Here is a 19498-nt window from a genome sequence, read left to right as displayed (position 1 = left end):
AACAAACAACCATTCGCACTCACAGTCATGCCTACGGGCAATTTAGAGTCTCCAATTCATGCATGTTTTTGGGATGTGGGAGGAAACCGGAGTACCCGGAGAAAACCCACGCAGGCACGGGGAGAACATGCAAACTCCACACAGGCGGGGCCGGGGATTGAACCCGGGTCCTCAAAACTGTGAGGCTGACGCTCTAACCAGTCGTCCACCGTGCCGCCCATCTTCCAAATGTGGATAGAAAACCGATACACCTTCTGTAGATCTAAGACCATTCAATATTATATAAATATGAAACGTTAGGTGAGTCCATCCAATAAGTAAAATAATAACCGACTGAAGCCAATGGAGTAATGTGGAGGTTACATTCATTTAAGTCAATGGGGAAAGAGTCAGCCCAGGCCAATTAAATGCTATCTAATGTTTAATATTTATATTTTTTATTTTGTTATTGTTTACTTCCATTGTGACTGACCAGTGTTAATGCTAATGGGGTCATTTATGTGCAACTTTGGCATCTACACATGCGGGTTGTTTTTTGTTTTCAGTCAGTGATAACACAGCCATATCGAATGTGCCACTTGAAATGAACGTGGAAATAGACAACCCCCCAAAAAATCTTATCAGAATTGGGAATTTTAACCTGCGGTTTAAATCCAGCCTGAGACATCTGGGAACTGCTTTCATTTGTAAAGCAAATTATTGAAAATGGATTAATGGTGTCTCCTTTAAGTGAGTTGGTCCTTTTTCAATCCAGTTTAATGCTTTGTGTAAAGCATAAACCTGTGATTCTTTTTTTTTTTTTTTTTCTGTGTCTGTATATAAAAAAGTAAAAGTAAGAGAGGGTTTCAACATTTTTCAGTTATACAGTTAGGCCTGTCACGATAATTACCATATCGAATGATCGATTGATAAATGAAAAGGACACAATAGTTTTTCCAAACTCGAAAAATGGTCATTGCTGTGGTGAGCCGGCATGCTCACACAGTGAGCCAATAGAGATGGACGGCTGTGTCATTAGCCGCTAGTTGGCTCATGAAACGCCAGAAGACTGGTACACTCTTGCCGGTGTTTGCTCCATCCAATACTCCACAACCTTGCTCCATGTGCATCACGTAGATTCACACAGTAGAGACACTTAAGAGAAAGTTAACTGTTTATTCGTGAGCTAACAAAATAGCTCGCGAGCTAACAAGCTAGCAAGTGAAGGACCGCGGCAATGTCGTTCAAAATATCAGCGCTTCACTCAGACTTGTTGTGTGAGTTGGTCTCCAATTAACACAAACATTGGAATGTTAAGTGTTTATTAAGCATAACCTCAATGGCACACATTCAGCCAGTAAACTACAGTGAACGTCAACGTACAGTATTTTTGATTGACAGGTGAAGCCCCCATACTTACTCTGTGCGTAAACGATGACGTCACCGCACATTTACGTCGAGACGAAGCATGCGCAGACAGAGCAAGAGAGGAAATTATAATAACAACACCACAATAAATAATAAAACATATTAAGGGTGGGCCTTATTTTTCATGATTTCAGAGGCATTAAAAAAACAACAGTATCGTTTCTTGTGATAGTTTTTGGGAAAATATATTGTCTTTAAAAAAAAATAATTCTCGTGAGAGGCCTACATAGAGTTCACTTGAAGTGCTGCTGTGATGTCATACTGTTGTGATTTTGATCAGCCATCAGCTGCACATCCATCATGGAAACACAACAAAACCAAACTGTACTCCTTAGTGGAAAATGTGGCTACAGCTACCAGGTAGCCTCACCTTTTTCCTCAAGGCAAAAAAAAAAAAAAATTTATTTGTTCAAGTATACAATGCACCCAGCCCATAATTGCGATGTGGTCTACTGACACGTCTATTAGAGCGGAGGCCTCTTGTTGAAGAAGTACAGTAGTTGCCCTCGTGAAGCCAATTTGCTGATTGCCCGTGTGATTGAATCATGACGACATGAAGTCTGACAGAGGGCGGCTGGTGTCAATGAACAGATTATAGACAGAGCGGAAAGAGTGGAAGTGAAGGAGTGATGGACGGCTACACACATTTAATGGTGTAACACGAACGGTGATGGACAGACGGGAGAGGGGCAAAAAGCGGGAGATGGACGGCGGGAAAGTAATAACCCGGTGTGACTTGCCTGTTGAGAGCGTGTGCGAAATTGAAGAATGTGTGTAATATCCCTTTATTGTTAGAGCTCATGTCGTGGTTGGACGCTGTGATTCGTCAACAGGCTTTAAGGGGATTACGGCGGTGTTGGGTGCCGCCATCGTGACAGATACAGCAGCTGGGTTGTGTTGTGTTACCGTGACGACCCTCATCATTGCTGCCTCGCCGTGTTAACACACAAAGGCATTTTTTTTGCTGCCTGCTCCTTTTTTTTTTTTTTTTTGCACGCTGACAACATCACAGACAAATCCATTATAGGAAGGTGATCACCCTGCTTAGACTGGCCCCCAGCCCTCGCCCTTTGTTCAAGTTGTACAAGCCATCTTTGATCAGTGCGCATTGATGAGGATGAGTGTGCAGCCGGAAGGCGCAGACCATCTCACTCTGTCAATCTGTGTGTGTGCACGTGTGTGTGTCAGGGTTATAAATGGTTTGGGATTTCTAATTAGAGTTTTTATTTTGTGTTGACTTTTGTTTTTCAAATTCAGTTTTAATCACATTTTAGAGTGGGTTTGTTGTTTTTTTAACGCTTCATTTTTCAATGTATGGTATGGTATGGTAGTATTTATTGTCAGTCCTCAATATATGTAAAACATACAGAGGGTTGAAATTACTTTTTCAAGAGGCCACTGTCACAAAAAAGATGCAATATAAAAACAGAAATACTAACCATAAAACATAAAGCCATAACATCTATGTTGTATGCAGTGTTTATAGAGCCATAAATGACGTGTATGACATCACTTCCCATTGCCACAAGCTAGATGAGCAACCATCCACAAATCAAATACAGGTACACTGTAAAACGTCTTACTGTAAAAATTGCGGTATTTTAGTGGCAACAATGAGCCTGTAAAATACTGTAAATGAATCCAGCATAATACTATATATTAATATCCAGTAAAATACTGTATTTTTTAAGATTACTGATTACAGCAACATACTGGAGAAATGTACAGTATTTTACAGGATTTTAGTGATCTAGTAAGATAAAAAAAATTTTAACAGTAATAAATATTTACAGTATGTTGACAATTTTTTATCCATCAATATTTTATTTTTAGCACCATTGTTAGGAAAGAAGGAAATTTTAGGAGTCCCAGCACGCTCCCGTCATCTCGATCCATCTCAACTGTTTTAGATCAGCCTTTTCCTAGACTTGGCCTTACAACAAAGTCAAACTTGTTTGATATTATTTCAGTTTATGCGGTGACGTGACACAACAGAGGGCAATTTGGGAAGAGGTACATATTGAACACACTTGGAGAACCGGTCAATAATGGTGAGGATGACAGTGTTACCTTCAGATGGAGGTAAGCCGGTGATGAAGTCCAGGGAGATGTGGGACCAAGGGCAGCTCGGAATGGGTAAGGGACGCAGCAGATCAGCTGGGGGTTGACGTGAAGCCTTACCTCGGGCAGAGACGGAGCAGGCTAGGACAAACTCTCGGGTGTCTTTGACTAGATTGCTGGATGAAATGGATGGTGCGGGTGATGCCGGGATGACCGGTGAGCTTGGAGTTGTGGGCCCACTGAAGGACATGAGAGCATGCGGGATCGGGTATGCACAGTCGGTTAGGAGGTCCAGTCTTGGGATCTGGGTGAGTCTCCTTTAACCAGCTGTTCGATCTTCCAAGTGGCTGCTCCCACGAAGCACAAGGAAGGGAGGATGGATCCTGGTACAGTTGGACTGGAGGAGGGTGCAAACATACGGGAGAGGGAATCAGGCTTGCCATTGCATGACCTCAACCAGTGCCTCCACTCCTCCAGGGCCCAAGCAATGGCTAGCAGCTCACGGTTCCCGACGTCACACAAGGATGTAGTTTTTGGGAAACTGGGTCCCGCTGGGAGAGGACGGCTCTCGCCCCCGTGTCAGAAGCGTCAACCTCCACCACGAACTAGAGGGAGCGGTCGGGGTGTCGTAGGATGGAGGCACTGGTGAACAGTTCTTTGAGGCGTTTGAATGTTTGCAATGCGGCAGGGGTTCAATGGGGAGCTGGTTGAGGTGAGACTGTTGAGAGGTACGTCAACCTTGCTGTAGTCACGGATGAAGCGGCGATAGAAATTGCCGAACCCTAGGAAATGTTGTAGCTCTTTGCGGGTGGAGGGAATGGGCAAGTTGAAAATTGCTTGGATCTTTGCCGGGGCTGGTTATATCCCAAGAAATGAATGGAGGAGAGGTGGAATTTGCACTTTTCAGGTTTCACAAAAAGACGGTTTTTGAGTAGGCGTTGAAGGACTTGACAGACGTAGAAGATGCGCATGTCATCTAAATATATGAAGACGAACCGGTTGAGCATGTCTCAGCGGACGTCATTTATGTAGGTTTGGAAAATGGAAGGGGCCTTGGTTAATCCAAACGGCATGACCAAGTATTCGAAGTGTTCGAGAGGAGTGTTGAAGGCAGTTTTCCATTCATCCGCTCTAATGCGGCAAAGATGATATGCATTGCGCAGGTCAAACTTTGTGAATACTTGGGTGTCACAGAGGGGCTCGAAGGAGGGATCGATGAGGGGCAGTGGGGCTTTATTATTTACTGTAATGTCATTAAGACCATGGAAGTCAATGCAGGGGCGGAGAGTGGTATCTTTCTTTTCAACGAAAAAGAAGCCAGCTCCCAGGGGCGAAGAAGAAGGCCGAATGAGTCTGGAGGCAAGGGACTCGCATTTTCCATCGTCTCTTTTTTGGGACGGGAAAGATTAAAGAGACGGCTGGAAGGAAGAGGGGCTTCTGGCAAGAGGTCAATGGCGCAGTCATAGGGGCGATGGGGGGGGAATAGAGATGGCGAGGTCCTTACTGAAAACAGGGGAGAGGTCCTGATATTCTTCAGGTACCCGGGAGAGGTTGGTTGGAGTAGCTGGTGACGGAGGTATGGTGGAGGTCGGGACGGCTGTAAGAAGGCAGTGGGAATGGCAGAAGTGACTCCACCTGGTGATAGACAGGCGGGTCCAATCTATGGCGGGGTTGTGCTTTTTGAGCCAAGGTATGCCAAGGACTAAGTGAGTTTCCAGGGAAAGAATCACAAATAGCTGGAGGGTTTCATGATGATTAACAGAAAAAAGCAGGTTGTATGGTGCAGTTTGGTGGGTGACAGGGGAGATGAGTCGCCCATCAGTCGGCCGTAACCTTCTTAGAGAACGGGAGGGGCTTGAGTGGAAGCTGGACCTGACACGCCAAGCCATCATGAATAAAATTGTCATCAGCGGCGGAGTTGATGAGGGCTGTGACTGGTGTGTTGCGAACGGGACTGAGAATACATGCGGGAACAGTTATACGGGAGGTAGAGCTTGGGGAGGTGTTGGTTTGGCCGTGGTGAGCCGAGTATTTTGGTCGGAGGGAGCAATTGGCTATGAAGTGACCTGACTGTCCACAGTAAATACATAATCGCTGAGTGAAGCTGCGCTGATGTTCCAGGGGGTCTAACCGTGTCTTGCTTAGTTGCATAGGCTCCTCTACTCCAGTAGGGGGTGAAGAAGAGGCAGAAGGGGGTTCAGTGAGCGGCGGAGTGGTTGGAGGCGCAGTCCCCGTGGGTAGAGCAGAGCAGCACGTGTCACGAGCTCTGTCACGGAGGCGGTTGTCGAATTTGTCTACAGAGAGGTGTCACAATGATGCCCTTTAGTTCTACATCATCTCAAACTACAACCACAGTAACAGCCTGTGAAACCTTACACGCGATCAGCACTTTTTCCCATACGAAATAATGGAAATTGAATCCGCTATATGCGGAACGTCACATGACCAAACACCGAAAACAGATTAGCTGACTTCCTGTGTATGCTACACTAACGGGCAGGACTACAGTGTGATTACATGATTGTTTGAAGCCAAACTTGCTAAAATGTTGTTTTCTTTATGGCTGGTGTAGTCGGAAAAAAGTTAAGTACATGTACAGTATATCATTTAATTACACTACTATATGACATACAGTAAGTAAACGAAGCTTAAACATCGGCTGTTGTAATATTTGGTGGCTCTGCGGTGACAAAAAGACACTGTAGATGTTTAAAGTTCTTACGGGTGCAATGTCACAGTCTACTTCGCCATTCACAAAACCGGGAGGAAATGCTTAGACCCGTTTTGCCAAATGCAGAAGTAGGTTACTCGATCTTTCGCCCACATTCCAAACACATGCATGATCAGCTCATTGAAGACTTCAAATAGTCCATAGGTGGGAATGTGTTTGTGAACAGTTGTTTGTCTATGTGCTCTGTGATTGGCTGGTGACCAGTCTGGGGTGAACTCTGCTTCTCTCACCCAAAGTCAGCTGGGATACGCTCCAGCTCACCTGCGACCTGAATGAGGACAAGCGCTTTAGGAAATGGACGGAATCGTAATAAAAAAAAAGTAATTTGTTCGAGTGTCAAACTGGCGCTTTTATTAAATCTTTATTGATTGTAAGGGCAATGTGTAAAATTACATTTTAACCTTTTAAACTGTCGTTATTCATACATTAAAATAATAAAACACTCCTCTGTGCCTTCTTGTGATGTGTTACCATTTATTCTCTGTCGTAAACTGAGGTCCACCTGTAAAATGTGAAAGTGTACCTAATGTTGTGGCCAGTTGGTGTCGATTAAATTGCATAGTGAGCTAATTCCATTGATATATTTCTGAATATGAGATGATTTTCTGCTTTTTTATTATTAGTACTTCCTCTACTTTCTACTTTGAGGCTTCAGTGTGAGGATTTAGCAGCTCTATGGCGGTTGTTACAAAAGGATTACCGGCTCTATCACTGTTACAGCCCTTGTACTTGAGCGCTGAGCATTGTGGTACAGTAATGTGTGTGCGCGTGTGTGTGTGTGTGTGTGTCGGATATCAACGCATTCTGCAGTAATGAATGCTAATCCTCTCTTATCTACTTTAACCTCAAGGCAATGACACAAGTTGCTACACTGACACGCGACGTTAGTAGGCTATAGTGTGCGGATGTGTGTCACTGTCTGTGTGTGTTTGGTCACTCTGAGCTTGCTTGTCCATTTTCACAGTTGACAAGTGGATGACACCTTTTCTCATTGTGTTTCCACGGAGGTTCAAGGCAGGGTTAGGCCCCTTCCTTGCCATGACTCATCCTCACAAGCCGAACACAATGGAACATTCCGGCCCTTTCATGCACAGTCTATGTCATCTCAACAGCCATGTTTATTCCATTTCATCCTCGACTTATTTGACAACATTTGCGTGGTCTTCATGCATACAATATTGTAGCGGTCGATGGATTTGGTTGTCAATGCTACATTTTTCTTAAAAACATTCTTTTTATTTCGAAGATGGACTGATTTTTTTCCTTTGTCCCCTTCTAAACACTCTACAATTTTACTTTTTACTTCTCTAATAAAAGCGCAGGTGCACTGTTTAAAAGAAGTCTACCTTGATCCAGTGAACCCTCTCTGTTTGGGGGCCCATTTGCACAACTCTCTGCAAATTGCTGGATTGCATACAGTATGCTCATATTTTTACCAGCTAAAATGTCCTGAAACAAAATCCTAAATTTTAGTTTAAAAGACAGAGGGAGAACATAACTCCTATTCTGGCCTCCCTCCAGTGGCTTCCTGTGCACTTAAGAATTAATTTTAAGATTCTACCATTTGTTTTGAAGCTGCCATATTTCTAGCTCAGAGGGGATATGGCTTTATCTTTTTTCTGTATCTTATCTTTTATGCTTGTTTATTTCAGCTGTGGTTTGCTTTTAACGTGCTCTATGAATAAAACTGAGTTGAGTTGAGAGTTGAGTTAAAAACCCAAACGTTGCAACACTCAGCACAAAACTCTGAAAAGGTCCAATCTGTCAAAACCGAGGACGTCACAATCAAAAAGAAAAACGACAGACCGCAGTGCTATCTTTCTGATTATAAAGATTCTCCAGCAAGTCACATTACCAAAGTTAAACTGTAAAATGAAACGTATGCCGACAGATCGGTTTTAAAATACCCAACTACTGGCCCAGAAGTCACAGTGCTGCATTTGTAGTGGTTTTTGTAGGTATACGTTATGTGAGACTTAGAAATTTATAAAACACAAATGAATAACAATTTTTACTAGACTGTTGTCATGTAAACATACTCTTATTTTCCAGCGTTGTTCAGCGTTCCAATCATGTCAGTTCACTCAGAAGTGAGTTTGTTATTGACTTTTCTTAAATTTCTCAAGGTTTCATCTGTCTCTATTGTTGAAACACAATACCTTTCTTGAACTGTTGATTGCGGTGCTCCACTTGCCAGCACCTGATGTATTTCAAGTACTAGGACGGGCCACCACTCTTGCATTCAAGTGGTTGTAATGCTTTTTCCGATCCTTCCTTGGCTCACTGAATGAGATATAATTCACTAAGGCTAAACCTTATATATGCTGAATAGAGAACGCATTAGGTTGAGTCTCAAAGTAAGACGAAGGCTGAAAGATGGATGAATAACTTGAGTATGAAGGTTAACTGAAAGAATTTGCAAAAAAAGTTTCATCGCAGTTACGGCTAGGATACAGTCTACAGTTTTTTTTAGGTTTTTTTTTATAGAATCCATGGCAATTTAGAGTCTCCAATTCATGCATGTTTTTGGGATGTGGGAGGAAACCGGAGTACCCGGAGAAAACCCACGCAGGCACGGGGAGAACATGCAAACTCCACACAGGCGGGGCCGGGGATTGAACCCGGGTCCTCAGAACTGTGAGGCTGACGCTCTAACCAGTCAGCCACCGTGCCGCCGTATCGTTTGCAAAATGGTTATTTGGTTTATGACAGAGATTTAATCGTCTTAACCAATTTAGGTTAAAATCCGCACTTTATGTAATTTCGGTTAAATTTCTATCCTGGGCAATGCAGAAAAGTAAATTTTTGTGCATGCACGTTGACAAATGTAATTTCCAATCATTATGTCACATATGTGGCACTATTTTATTGTATGTAATTTACTATTCTATTATATGCCATTGAAAATATAGATTTTGAAAGGAAGCAAAGATTACTCTAAGGTTCTTTTAACAAATCGGTGTACTCGTTTATGTTGGGCACTATATCTGAAAAAGAAACACAAACATAGTCACACACACACACACATGATTTGGAGGCGAGACATTTTTGTTGTTGTTGTTGTTGTTGGACAGTGATGCTATTTTCATTAAAATTTAATGTATCAGACCTTTAATGTTTCCCAAATTCCACAATTAAAACTTTCATTAAAAAAAGTTTCATCAGTTTCCAGAAAGTTTTGCACCAGTGAGGCCAAAGGAAAAGCTTTTATTTTTTTTGTAGCATTCAAACATTTTTGCTGTTCACGGAAATAACCTCATGAAAGCGGTAGCCACAAATTGTTTAATATATATTCTCATTAAAATGGAAAGAGTCAGTCTTTTATAGTTCCAGAATTTCCCAGCTAAACAAAATATGGTGCAATTGAGGTACCTTTGGGAATACAGAATTTATATTCTATTAGGTATCATTAAGGGACTTAATTCAATCAATTTGTCACTAATAGACCAAAGTAAAACACCTTTTACTTTTTAAATGAATTCTCAATAAAATATGAAGTATCTGACTTTCCTTTTTCCTAAAATTGTGCCGTTTAAAAACATTTTTTTTTTTTTAAATGTAGTTGTGGCTATGTTTTCCCATAGTGTTACTTCTGTATGAAATGATTTACACATTTAAAATGACTGGGCTATTATAATTTTCCCCAATTGATGGAAAGAAGTGCTTAATTAAATTTAATGGCGATATCTAGGGTTTTCTCCGGGCACTCCGGTTTCCTCCCACATCCCAAAAACATGCGTGGTAGGGTGACTGAATACTCTAAACTGTCCGTAGGTGTGGATGTGAGTGCGAATGTTTGTTTGTTTATATGTACCCTGCGATTCGCTAACGACCATTTCAGGGTGTACCCGCCTCTTGCCCGAAGATAGCTGGGATAGGCTCCAGCATGTCCGCGACCCTAGTGAGGAGAATCGGTACGGAAAATGGATGGATGGTTGGAGATAGCTAGGTGAAGGATTTATTTATCATGGTATTTATTGGTTGTATTGTTGGTTGTTTTTCTAAAGATGCCGTGCGATTGGCTGAGCACTAGACCAGGGTGAACCTCGCCTCTCGCCCAAAGTCAGCTGGGTTAGGCTCCAGATCACCCGTTCGTGGCCGTGACCCTAATGAGGACAAGCGCGATAGAAAATTGATGGATGTATCGATATTTTTAGGCCATGGGGTTTGCTCGCCAACTCTTCGGGGGCCAGTTGACATGACTGATTGCAATGTGAAGATAAGTTTAGGGGTGGATTGTTGTGCGGATGTTTTTGGGGGATGTCTCTGAGGCAATGGAAAATTTTCTCTCGCCTTTTCTCATCACGGCTCCCTCTTGCCCAGGCAGACGGCACCTCCCGGATTGATGCTCCAAGTCGAGAGCCAGAGGAAGGGGAGGTGTCCTCGGGAGGGAATTAATAAGCATTATTTTTGGGAGGGGGGGGGGGGGGGGAGCTGTCTCTCAGCCCGGTTGAGCTTTTGTCACACTGCTCACAAACCAAAAACACAAAAGAAAAACAGGATAAAGACTGTTGGATTACTTGCGCATTAGTTGAAATGAGTCATTGTTGATGAAAAGATTAATAGGAATCAATGCGTGATTGCGGGAGCGCGGGTGCAGAAGTGCCTGCAATGCACAAGTCCTCCCTTGGAGGATGTATGCACAGACGCCTTTGATTAATATTAATGAGAGGAGCTTTCTGCATCTGTCTCTCTCTGTGTTTCCCTTGCTTTCTATCTGTCTGTCTGTCTGGCTACCTTCTTTCTTCTCATCTCTCCTGCAAGTCTGAGTGGAATTCTTTCAATGGGGGATTCCAGAGACACAAAAATCAGCAGTGACAAAGCAGTAAGAGAAGAGGAGTTGCCTATTGTGCAGTCCCCACAGTACTTTCTTGAGACTCTTCTTGATGGTACTGAAATCCCATTCAAAAGATTATTGGATTTATATTAAACCAAAGTTCATAACCAGCCCAATGTGATATGGTGATAAGGCAGCAGCGGTAATGCAAGTAATGTGCTGTAAATCAAAACTAGGGGTTTGTGCACAACTGTACTCACGCTACTTGTATGTCCAGTGGTGTCGTCCTCACTGTGGTTTAGAAGCACTTGCCATTTTCTGTTTCGGCTACTCTAGACTAAATTGGATTGCGACATTACCATAGTGGTCTCCTGTTACCATGTAAATATGGGTCCACAATGGCTGTGAGCTTCATAGGTGATGACATCAGAGCAACATGATGAGACGATTATTAGGTGCTATGATCGTACAGCCAGCTGATTGGTTAACATTATTAAATACTGTATATATTTGTGGACACAACTCCTGCCCATATTGGCCTTGAAATGTTGACACATTTTAGGATTTAGGTGGCTACCAAAGCAAATGTGATAGGGAGGAGGTGGTGACAGTGCTGAGTAGGAGTCCGAGGCAATATGCATTCCAGACATTAGTGTGGAAGCCAAGTAGACTCTCCGAGGGCAGAACAAACACAAAAACCATTGACCGACACTGACACTCTTTTTAAGCAGCAGTTAACACAGCAATCAGAAACAGGAGCAGATAAAAAAGTGAAACTGCTTGTGACACGTCTGAGTGACTGGCCTTTTTCGAATGTAACTGATAAAATGCACTGAACTAACAACCATGCTAATATGGATTTCACCTCGACTCTCATGGGAATACGTCACCCAGATAATGTCTTGACAGCGCTATCTCTCTTCAGGGAGATTTGGTCATCTGCGAAACTTCCTTCGGTCATACTCACTTTTGAGAGACGACATCAGTTTTTGTAGTTTGCAGTGAACAACTGCACTGCGTCATACTGAGCAGCTCTCTGCATAATGCAGTACAGTTATACACCACAACAAACTTCAACCGCGATAATAAAAAAAAATATATTGGCTGACGACTAGTTCATGGTATAGCTCGCCTGTCGCCCAAAGTTAGCTGGGCTCGGCTCCAGCTCATCCGTGAGCCTTCGTGAGGATAAGCAATATAGAAAATGGATGAATGGATTGTTGTACAATATTTACAGTATAACATGTAATGGCTCTCAATAGTATAACATGTAATGGCTCTCAATGCAGCCCTATGGTGGGCACAAGCCACTGCAAACTGTAGGCCGGTCCCAAACCCAGATAAATGCAGAGGGTTGCTTCAGGAAGGACATCCGGCTTAAAACTTTGCCAAACAAATATGAGCGTTCATGTAAAGAATTCCATATTGGATTGGTGGTGGCCCGGGTTAACAACGTCCCCCGTCCCCCCCACCGTTAACTTGCAGCGCGCCGGTGGAAATTCAGCTACTGTGGGTCGAAGACAGAGACGTGGAAAGCGGGTTCTTAGGCAGAAAGAGAAGAAGCCACAGAGCCTAGAATTGAATGTGGGGACTATGACAGGAAAATCTCAGGAATTGGTGGACATAATGATTAGGAGAAAGGTTGATATATTGTGTGTCCAGGAGACCAGGTGGAAAGGCAGTAAGGCGAGAAGTTTAGGGGCATCTTTGCTTGTGAATGACTGAGCAATTCAGGGAAGCTTCTTTTACACCCAATCATGGCACCCAGCTGTTCCCAATTAGCCTGTTCACCTGTGGGATGTTCCAAACAGGTGTTTGATGAGCATTGCTCAACTTTCTCAGTCTTTTTTGCCACCTGTCCCAGCTTTTTTGGAACGTGTTGCAGCCATAAAATTCTAAGTTAATGATTATTTGCTAAAACAATAAAGTTTATCAGTTTGAACATTAAATATCTTGTCTTTGTAGTGTATATATTATTCAATATATTAAATATCTTTGTCGTGTATTCAATTAAATATAGGATGAACATGATTTGCAAATAAATCATTGTATTCTGTTTTTATTTGTGTTTAACACAACGTCCCAAGTTCATTGGAATTGGGGTTGTATTTCAAACCCAAACTACAAGCTACTAGTTTTCCCCTTCAGTGTGGGCCAGATAATCAACCAGCTTGTCTACAAAGAGATTTGCTTCATTCAGAGCGCAAGAAGAGGCGAGAATTGTCGCAGGACAGCTCGTGGCTGCTTCACCGTGACAACGCACCTGCTAACAATGCCCTGAGCATCCGACAGTTCCTGGCCAAGGAGATGTTTTTTTTTTTGTCTCTTTCAAAAGCTTATGGGGGTGATCAAGGAAACCCATGTTGAAGACGTGGATGACATAAAGAATCCTGAGAGGAGTGCATGAAGATTTGGCAGACAAGGCTGGGAATGATATACTCCAGGGGGATTACTTTGAGGGGGACAACTTGGGGCGGCTGTTCAACAGTTGGTAGAGCGGGTCGTCCAGTGACCAAAGCGTCGGCGGTTCGAATTCCAGGTCCAACTGTCCGCTGTCAAATTGTCCTGAACAACCCTAAATTTCTCCCAGTGGGCCTGGCAGTGCCCATTTGTGTGTGTGAAAGTGTGCGTGAATGGGTGGATATGAGACTCCCTGAAGCGCTTTGGGCACCGTGATGGTGTAGATAAAATGCACTCCACTTACAAGTTGTAGTTTGGATTTTGAAATACCAATGGTGCCTTAAGACACGAGTGACCTGACTTACAATTTTTCAAGAACTAGGACAGTGTTCTGCTGATTGTTGCTTTGACTTGCGAGCAAAAGTGTTTAAATGCCATCGCCAGTTCAAATTTACTTTCAAACTAAACAAAACTAAGACAATTTCATGTTGTGAATTTAAAACAACCACTTAGGTTTGCCTTGACAAAATCATTTTAGCTTAAATTCTATTAAACAATGCAAAACGCCATAAACGGGCTAACGAATACCATCTGTGTTGAGGTGTTATAACCCGTTAAATACGTTTCAGGCGTTGTCAGTGTGCGCCTGCGGCCCGCGTACGTCGGTCGGCTGGGAACGCCACGCCGCTCTGAGCTAATGACGACACCGGGAGAACTCTTGACATTCTTCAGAGCAAAATGTCTCCTCGCGGTGTCGCTAGGCAGACTAGTCGGGCTGGGAGCGAGGAAATACAAAAGACAAGTGGGAGGCAATGTGTTCGCTCGCGGGTGTCACACTGAGGCGCGGTGGACATAACCTGAGAGAGATAAGCAGTAGCGTGACAGGCAACCTTTAATTCCCTATGGGAGCTGGAACTCTGCTCTGTGCGTCCCTTCTATACAAGAGTAATGAGGCGCCGGATGAATTCATGAACATGTTGGATCACAACACCACAGCCGTTCTCGTCTGCATTCAACACCACGCATATCAGCATGAATGTGAACGGGAAAGGGAATGAAGGGCGGCAGTAAGATATTACATCTCTTTGGGGGAGTTGAGCAGGCATTATGAGAGCGCAAATTGCATTCGCCACCTCCCTGCCTCTCCCCTCAGGGCGGTTGGGTGGATGTAATGACCCTCAGCGTGGAAAAGCCAGTCACAAATTGCTCCCGTCTCTATAACGCTAGAGGAGCACGATGACGGGATGAGGTGTGTGTGTGTGTTTATTCCTGCCAAGCAGTAACACATCCTGCGTCAGCCTCTTATGCTGAGAGATGATGGCAAATATTGACACTCGTCTCAATTGGAGGGGGATCGATGATGATTCAGCAAGCCTTGTTAAGCATCTATCATGGACTCATGCTTCCTCTCAGGTGTTTTGTTTGCCATTGAAACAGCAACATCTGAGAGATAGTGGGGACTGTGTGTTTTTTGTATGTTTTGTTCATTAAAAAATCAATTTCTCACAACAGTTGGTGCATTTCAGCTTTAGTTTTTAGTTAATTTTTGCCCCCAGAGAAAGGGTTGCAAGAAACACACATTGTCACTTAAAGACAATGTGTATTTCTAAAATACCATTAGAAATAATGAAACCATGTATTGTATTTATGTAATGTATTCCAGGGTCACTGTCAACTGTTGCGACCATAACACCTTGCAGATAAGTTTCAAGGAACATTTTAAGATTCTTCAAGATTTATCCAGGTGTTTAAAAAAAATGGCACAACCATTTTATTTTATTAAAACTTGATGATTAAAGACCCTATAGTGAATTCAGAAATGTGTTTCTAAATACATTAGACGTGTGAAGATGGGCAGAACGGTGGAACAGTTCTGAGGACCCGGGTTCAAATCCGGCCTCACCTGTGTGAGTTTGCATGTTCTCCCCGTGCCTGCGTGGGTTTTCTCCGGGTACTCCGGTTTCCTCCCACATTCCAAAAACATGCATGATAGGTTAATTGGCTACTCTAAATTGCCCGTAGGTGTGAATGTGAGTGCGAATTGTTGTTTGTCTATGTGTGCCCTGCGATTGGCTAGCGACCAGTTCAGGGTGTATCCCGCCTCTCGCCCAGAGTCAGCTGTGACAGCCACCAGCACGCCCACGACCCTCACAAGGATAAGCGGCATGCAGAACAGATGGATGGAAAAATTTATATTAGTTTTCATTTCTAAAAAAAATTTAAGAAAGAAAGTAAAATTTTGAGAATTGAGTTATATTTTTACTAGGATTACTGTAAGTCAAAAAAAATTCTCCAAAAAAAGATTTTTTTTTTTTTTGGGGGGGGGGACATGATTTTACAGGAATGAATTATATGTACATTTTTTTTTTTAAAGAAACAGAGGATTTTATGAGAATTAAGTAATACTTTTAAGTAATATTGTTCTGAAATGCAGTATTTATTTATTTATTTTTATGAATAAAATAGATATTTTTTCCCAAAAAGTAGCCGGGATTTTTCAAGAATTAAAGTTTTATTTTTTCAAGAATAAAAGTTGTATTTTTCAAGAATAAGGTCTTATTTTTTACTAATTCTGCATTGTACTATGTTCAGGGGATTTGACTCCACAGATTCCACTGTAATGCTTTGGTATTTTGTGTTACAGTCAAGACAAGGTAATGCTCTGCTTTGGGAGCTACTTTTCATCATGAGGGCTTAAAAAGATTAGAAGAAAAATACAAAGTGCTGAGCTTAAGTGACAAAGAGGGTTTTAAAAAAAGTGTCTTGAAAATAAACTCTGTTGTATGCCCTGATGTCAGGTCAATCCCGCTATTAGGTCTCTCATCCACCTTCTACCGATTCTTTTCGCCAACAGGGCCGCTGTTCCCGGGAGAACTGCAAGTATCTACATCCCCCTCCCCACCTGAAGACGCAACTGGAGATAAATGGAAGGAACAACCTCATCCAGCAGAAAAACATGGCCATGCTGGCCCAGCAGATGCAGATCGCAAACGCCATGATGCCTGGCACCCAGCTGCAGCCCGTGGTGAGGGGGGAGGCACACATCTACATACCCGCTATTATATGGACACAAATCTTGAGACGAATGCATTTTTGACAATTGTAGCCATTTTCAGTTTATAAGGCATGCTTGGATAAATTTGGTGGGAAAGAACCTTTATCAAACACCTTTGGAATGACCCAGAGCAGAGATTCGGAGCCACAGACATGTTCCAAAAGCTTGTTCCAGAATAGTAAAATCTGTTATAGTGCAATAATTTCATATCCAGGTGTCCTGACTCTTTTGGGACTGAATGCCCTCATTAAAAGCCAGGAGCACTTGCCCTTTAATATTTGGCATTAGACAGCCTTACCCCACCATGGACGCGCCCACAAATCGATTCTTGCACCCACGAATTCGCTTTTATCACTTCAAGGTGATGAATAGCCAAAGAGACCAGGAGAACTGTCACACTGTTTGCACTCTTAAATTAAAAGAGGACATATATTATAGTTGTATACGAATTAGTTGGATCTCTGGAGTGCCTGCCCACCAATCAAGTGTCAAATTAAACAACAAAGTAAATCTTTGTTGTCTGCCTATTTCTGACAATGTGTCTTTGAGCGTTAATTTAAATAATAATCACCCCCGCACCAAGTTTCTCCCCCCATTACATGATCAGATAGGCTGGGTGAAGATCCAGAGCCGCTTTCAAGTAACGGCTGGACCACACAGTCTTAAACATTATTATGCAGAGTAGGGGTTGACGACTTCAGATTTTTTGTAGTCAAAGCTCACGTGATGATAGTTGACATCCATTAATTGATAATTATTCAGTTGTCAACTCGCTGTGCGTGCAACTGTTTGCCTTCAGCCTCCAAATACAAGCTCACGCTCCCCATCATACTGCAGACATATGGTCCCCGCTGTCCACGGACCAGTCGCCCTCCCCCGCAACTCACTCATCCAATCACATTCAGACACCTCCAGGCCCGCACAGAAAGTCGAAAATTGTAGAAGTCTAACACCAATTCATGTACCACAAATGCAGGGTTGGTACTCACAATGCTATAATTAAAACGAAAAATCTAAGAAGGGAATGCTTTTGCAATAATGTATTGCACTGAGCTGCAGTTGCATGATGTGGATAAATAGCTGAGTTCTCTATGTTCTGACTGTGTGAGGCAGTGAAGGCGTCTGAGGATGATTTGTGATTGAGCATCAGCCAGTTATTTTTTTTCCACAATAAAAAGGTTGTGGATCGACCTCCCCTCGTCCTTGTTTTATCGTCAAAGCAGACGTGACATTATATTGTCTGTCTTTTCTTGGTTACAGGAGGAGGTTTGGTGAATTTGCTAATTGAGGATTTAGGCTGTTCTTCAGCTAGCGTTAGCAGTTGTCTTTTCAGATGGGCCTGCATAGCACTTGTGCATTTGTTATATTTGAGGACAGACTACCGGTATCATTTTTTAAGAAAATATTTCCACACACGTGAGGCACCACTACTTGTTTGCTGCACGGACCCCAGTACCTGTTGCTTTCCGAATGGCAGCCATGTCGTGATTGGCGATTAATCAAGTCAATTTCTAACCTTCATTGTGAAGAGGTCAAGTCATTGCATCAACTAGTCAACTCAAGTGATTGGCCATTAATCGACTCAAGCGCTAACCTTCATTGTCAAGTGGTGAATTTGACGTATAGACTAGTCAACTAAACCAACTAGTCAACTAGTAAAGTACTCTGTTCAACCCCCCAATGCATAAGCACTCCCATGTAGAAACACGCATAACCCCCACGGGCGCCACACCCTTCCTTATCATGCCAAAGCCAAAAGGTAAGGTAAGCAGAGCTGTGTTGAGTTTTGTTGGATGCACAGATAGCCGTAGCTGTTAGCTTCTTATAAGCGACACTATTTGATTGCTCAGTCAAGTTGTCGACATGAGGTGATTGTTAATGTGTCCATGCGCCACATATATACAGCGTAGTCTATCAACTGCTGCCTCTGTGAGTTAAAATGCTTTTATTGTCTTTACGGACACTTACCTTTTTTTTAAATATAAACACACTAGACTCTACTGCCGCAACTAGAAGCCCCTCTTGTTGCAAGGCACCTAAGGGCAGACTTGCCGTAGGCCAACAAAGTACAGGGCATGGAATACAGTAGCTCATTTGATACAATGCCAGACCCCAAAACATGGGCTAATTTGAGCAAGACAGGAAATAATGCGTGTAAAATTGGTTATAATTCTGGATCCTTGGGGTATTTTGATGAACGCATGTCACAGACATGTTATTAAGACATGTTATTGTTATGTGTTGTTGCTGCAAGCTGTTGTACATGTTATTATGGTGAGCCTTCAATTAAGGCTCACCATAATTCAAAAGCGCTGCTTTTGACACACACACACGCACACACTTACGCAATCAGGCATGCACACACTTAGATAAACAAACGTGCACACTTATCCAATAGCTTATCACTGGCATCGAGTGTAAAGCCCCTTTAGTGCGGAACAGAGCTAACCCTGAAAGGGTTTAAAGAGGCGATAGATCTCTGTGGGGCCACCGAGCCTTCGCTTTCTGTTTGTGTCACGGTGAGAGAAAAGGGAGGATGGCGTAGACAGAGAAGGACAGAGCACACGCGAGCGAGGCGACGAGAGATAAATGGCTAGAGAGAGAAAGACAACAGGCGATTCAAGTGGAGGCGATAGGATGGCAGAGTGAAGAGAGGCAGCACTACAAAGTCAAGCCAACACACCTTTGTTGTGGACAAAAGGTGGGACAACACTGTTCTTTCAAGGAATTGTCTGCTTTTAGTTTGTCTGTTGTGGTTTTTAAGGCTTACCCTTCCCCAGCGTCTTCCTCTACTGCAGGGGTTCTCAAACTGTGGTCTGGGGAATTCTGAGGATCTTTGAACCATAGCTTGAGGGTGTGCAAAATATTTGGCGATAAATTGTGTTGTATAATTTAAAAAAAGTGCATACCTACATATGGGGATGGGAAACCAATTAAAACAAACTACCTTAGGTTCGGACCAGTTAAAAGCTCGGATATGATTCAAGATTCAAAGTGTTAAGTAGTAGGGAAACATGTTTCCCCTGTGCAATAAAATTCTTACTTCGCCCTCCCATTGATACAAACA

At 42.9% G+C, this 19498-nt stretch overlaps 1 protein-coding gene across 11 annotated transcripts in view; it reads left to right on the top strand.

Moving 5' to 3' along the window:
- LOC133482189 (muscleblind-like protein 1) overlaps nucleotides 1-19498 on the top strand; it is a 109969-nt gene that overhangs the window by 64596 nt on the left and 25875 nt on the right. For 10 of the 11 annotated variants that reach the window (XM_061782014.1, XM_061782016.1, XM_061782013.1 and 7 more), the window contains one exon: nucleotides 16231-16401. In XM_061782014.1, coding sequence (XP_061637998.1) covers nucleotides 16333-16401 — 69 coding nt within the window. In that variant the 5' untranslated portion in view covers nucleotides 16231-16332. Of the gene's footprint in view, nucleotides 1-16230; nucleotides 16402-18841; nucleotides 19133-19498 lie in introns of those variants that run through there. The other variant, XM_061782023.1, reaches the window with a different exon arrangement.

This window comes from Phyllopteryx taeniolatus, chromosome 8, assembly GCF_024500385.1.
Source record: "Phyllopteryx taeniolatus isolate TA_2022b chromosome 8, UOR_Ptae_1.2, whole genome shotgun sequence".
NCBI classification, from domain to species: domain Eukaryota; kingdom Metazoa; phylum Chordata; class Actinopteri; order Syngnathiformes; family Syngnathidae; genus Phyllopteryx; species Phyllopteryx taeniolatus.
The sequence above is the reverse complement of the archived record's forward strand: the minus strand, read 5'-3'. Positions and strand labels throughout refer to the sequence as shown.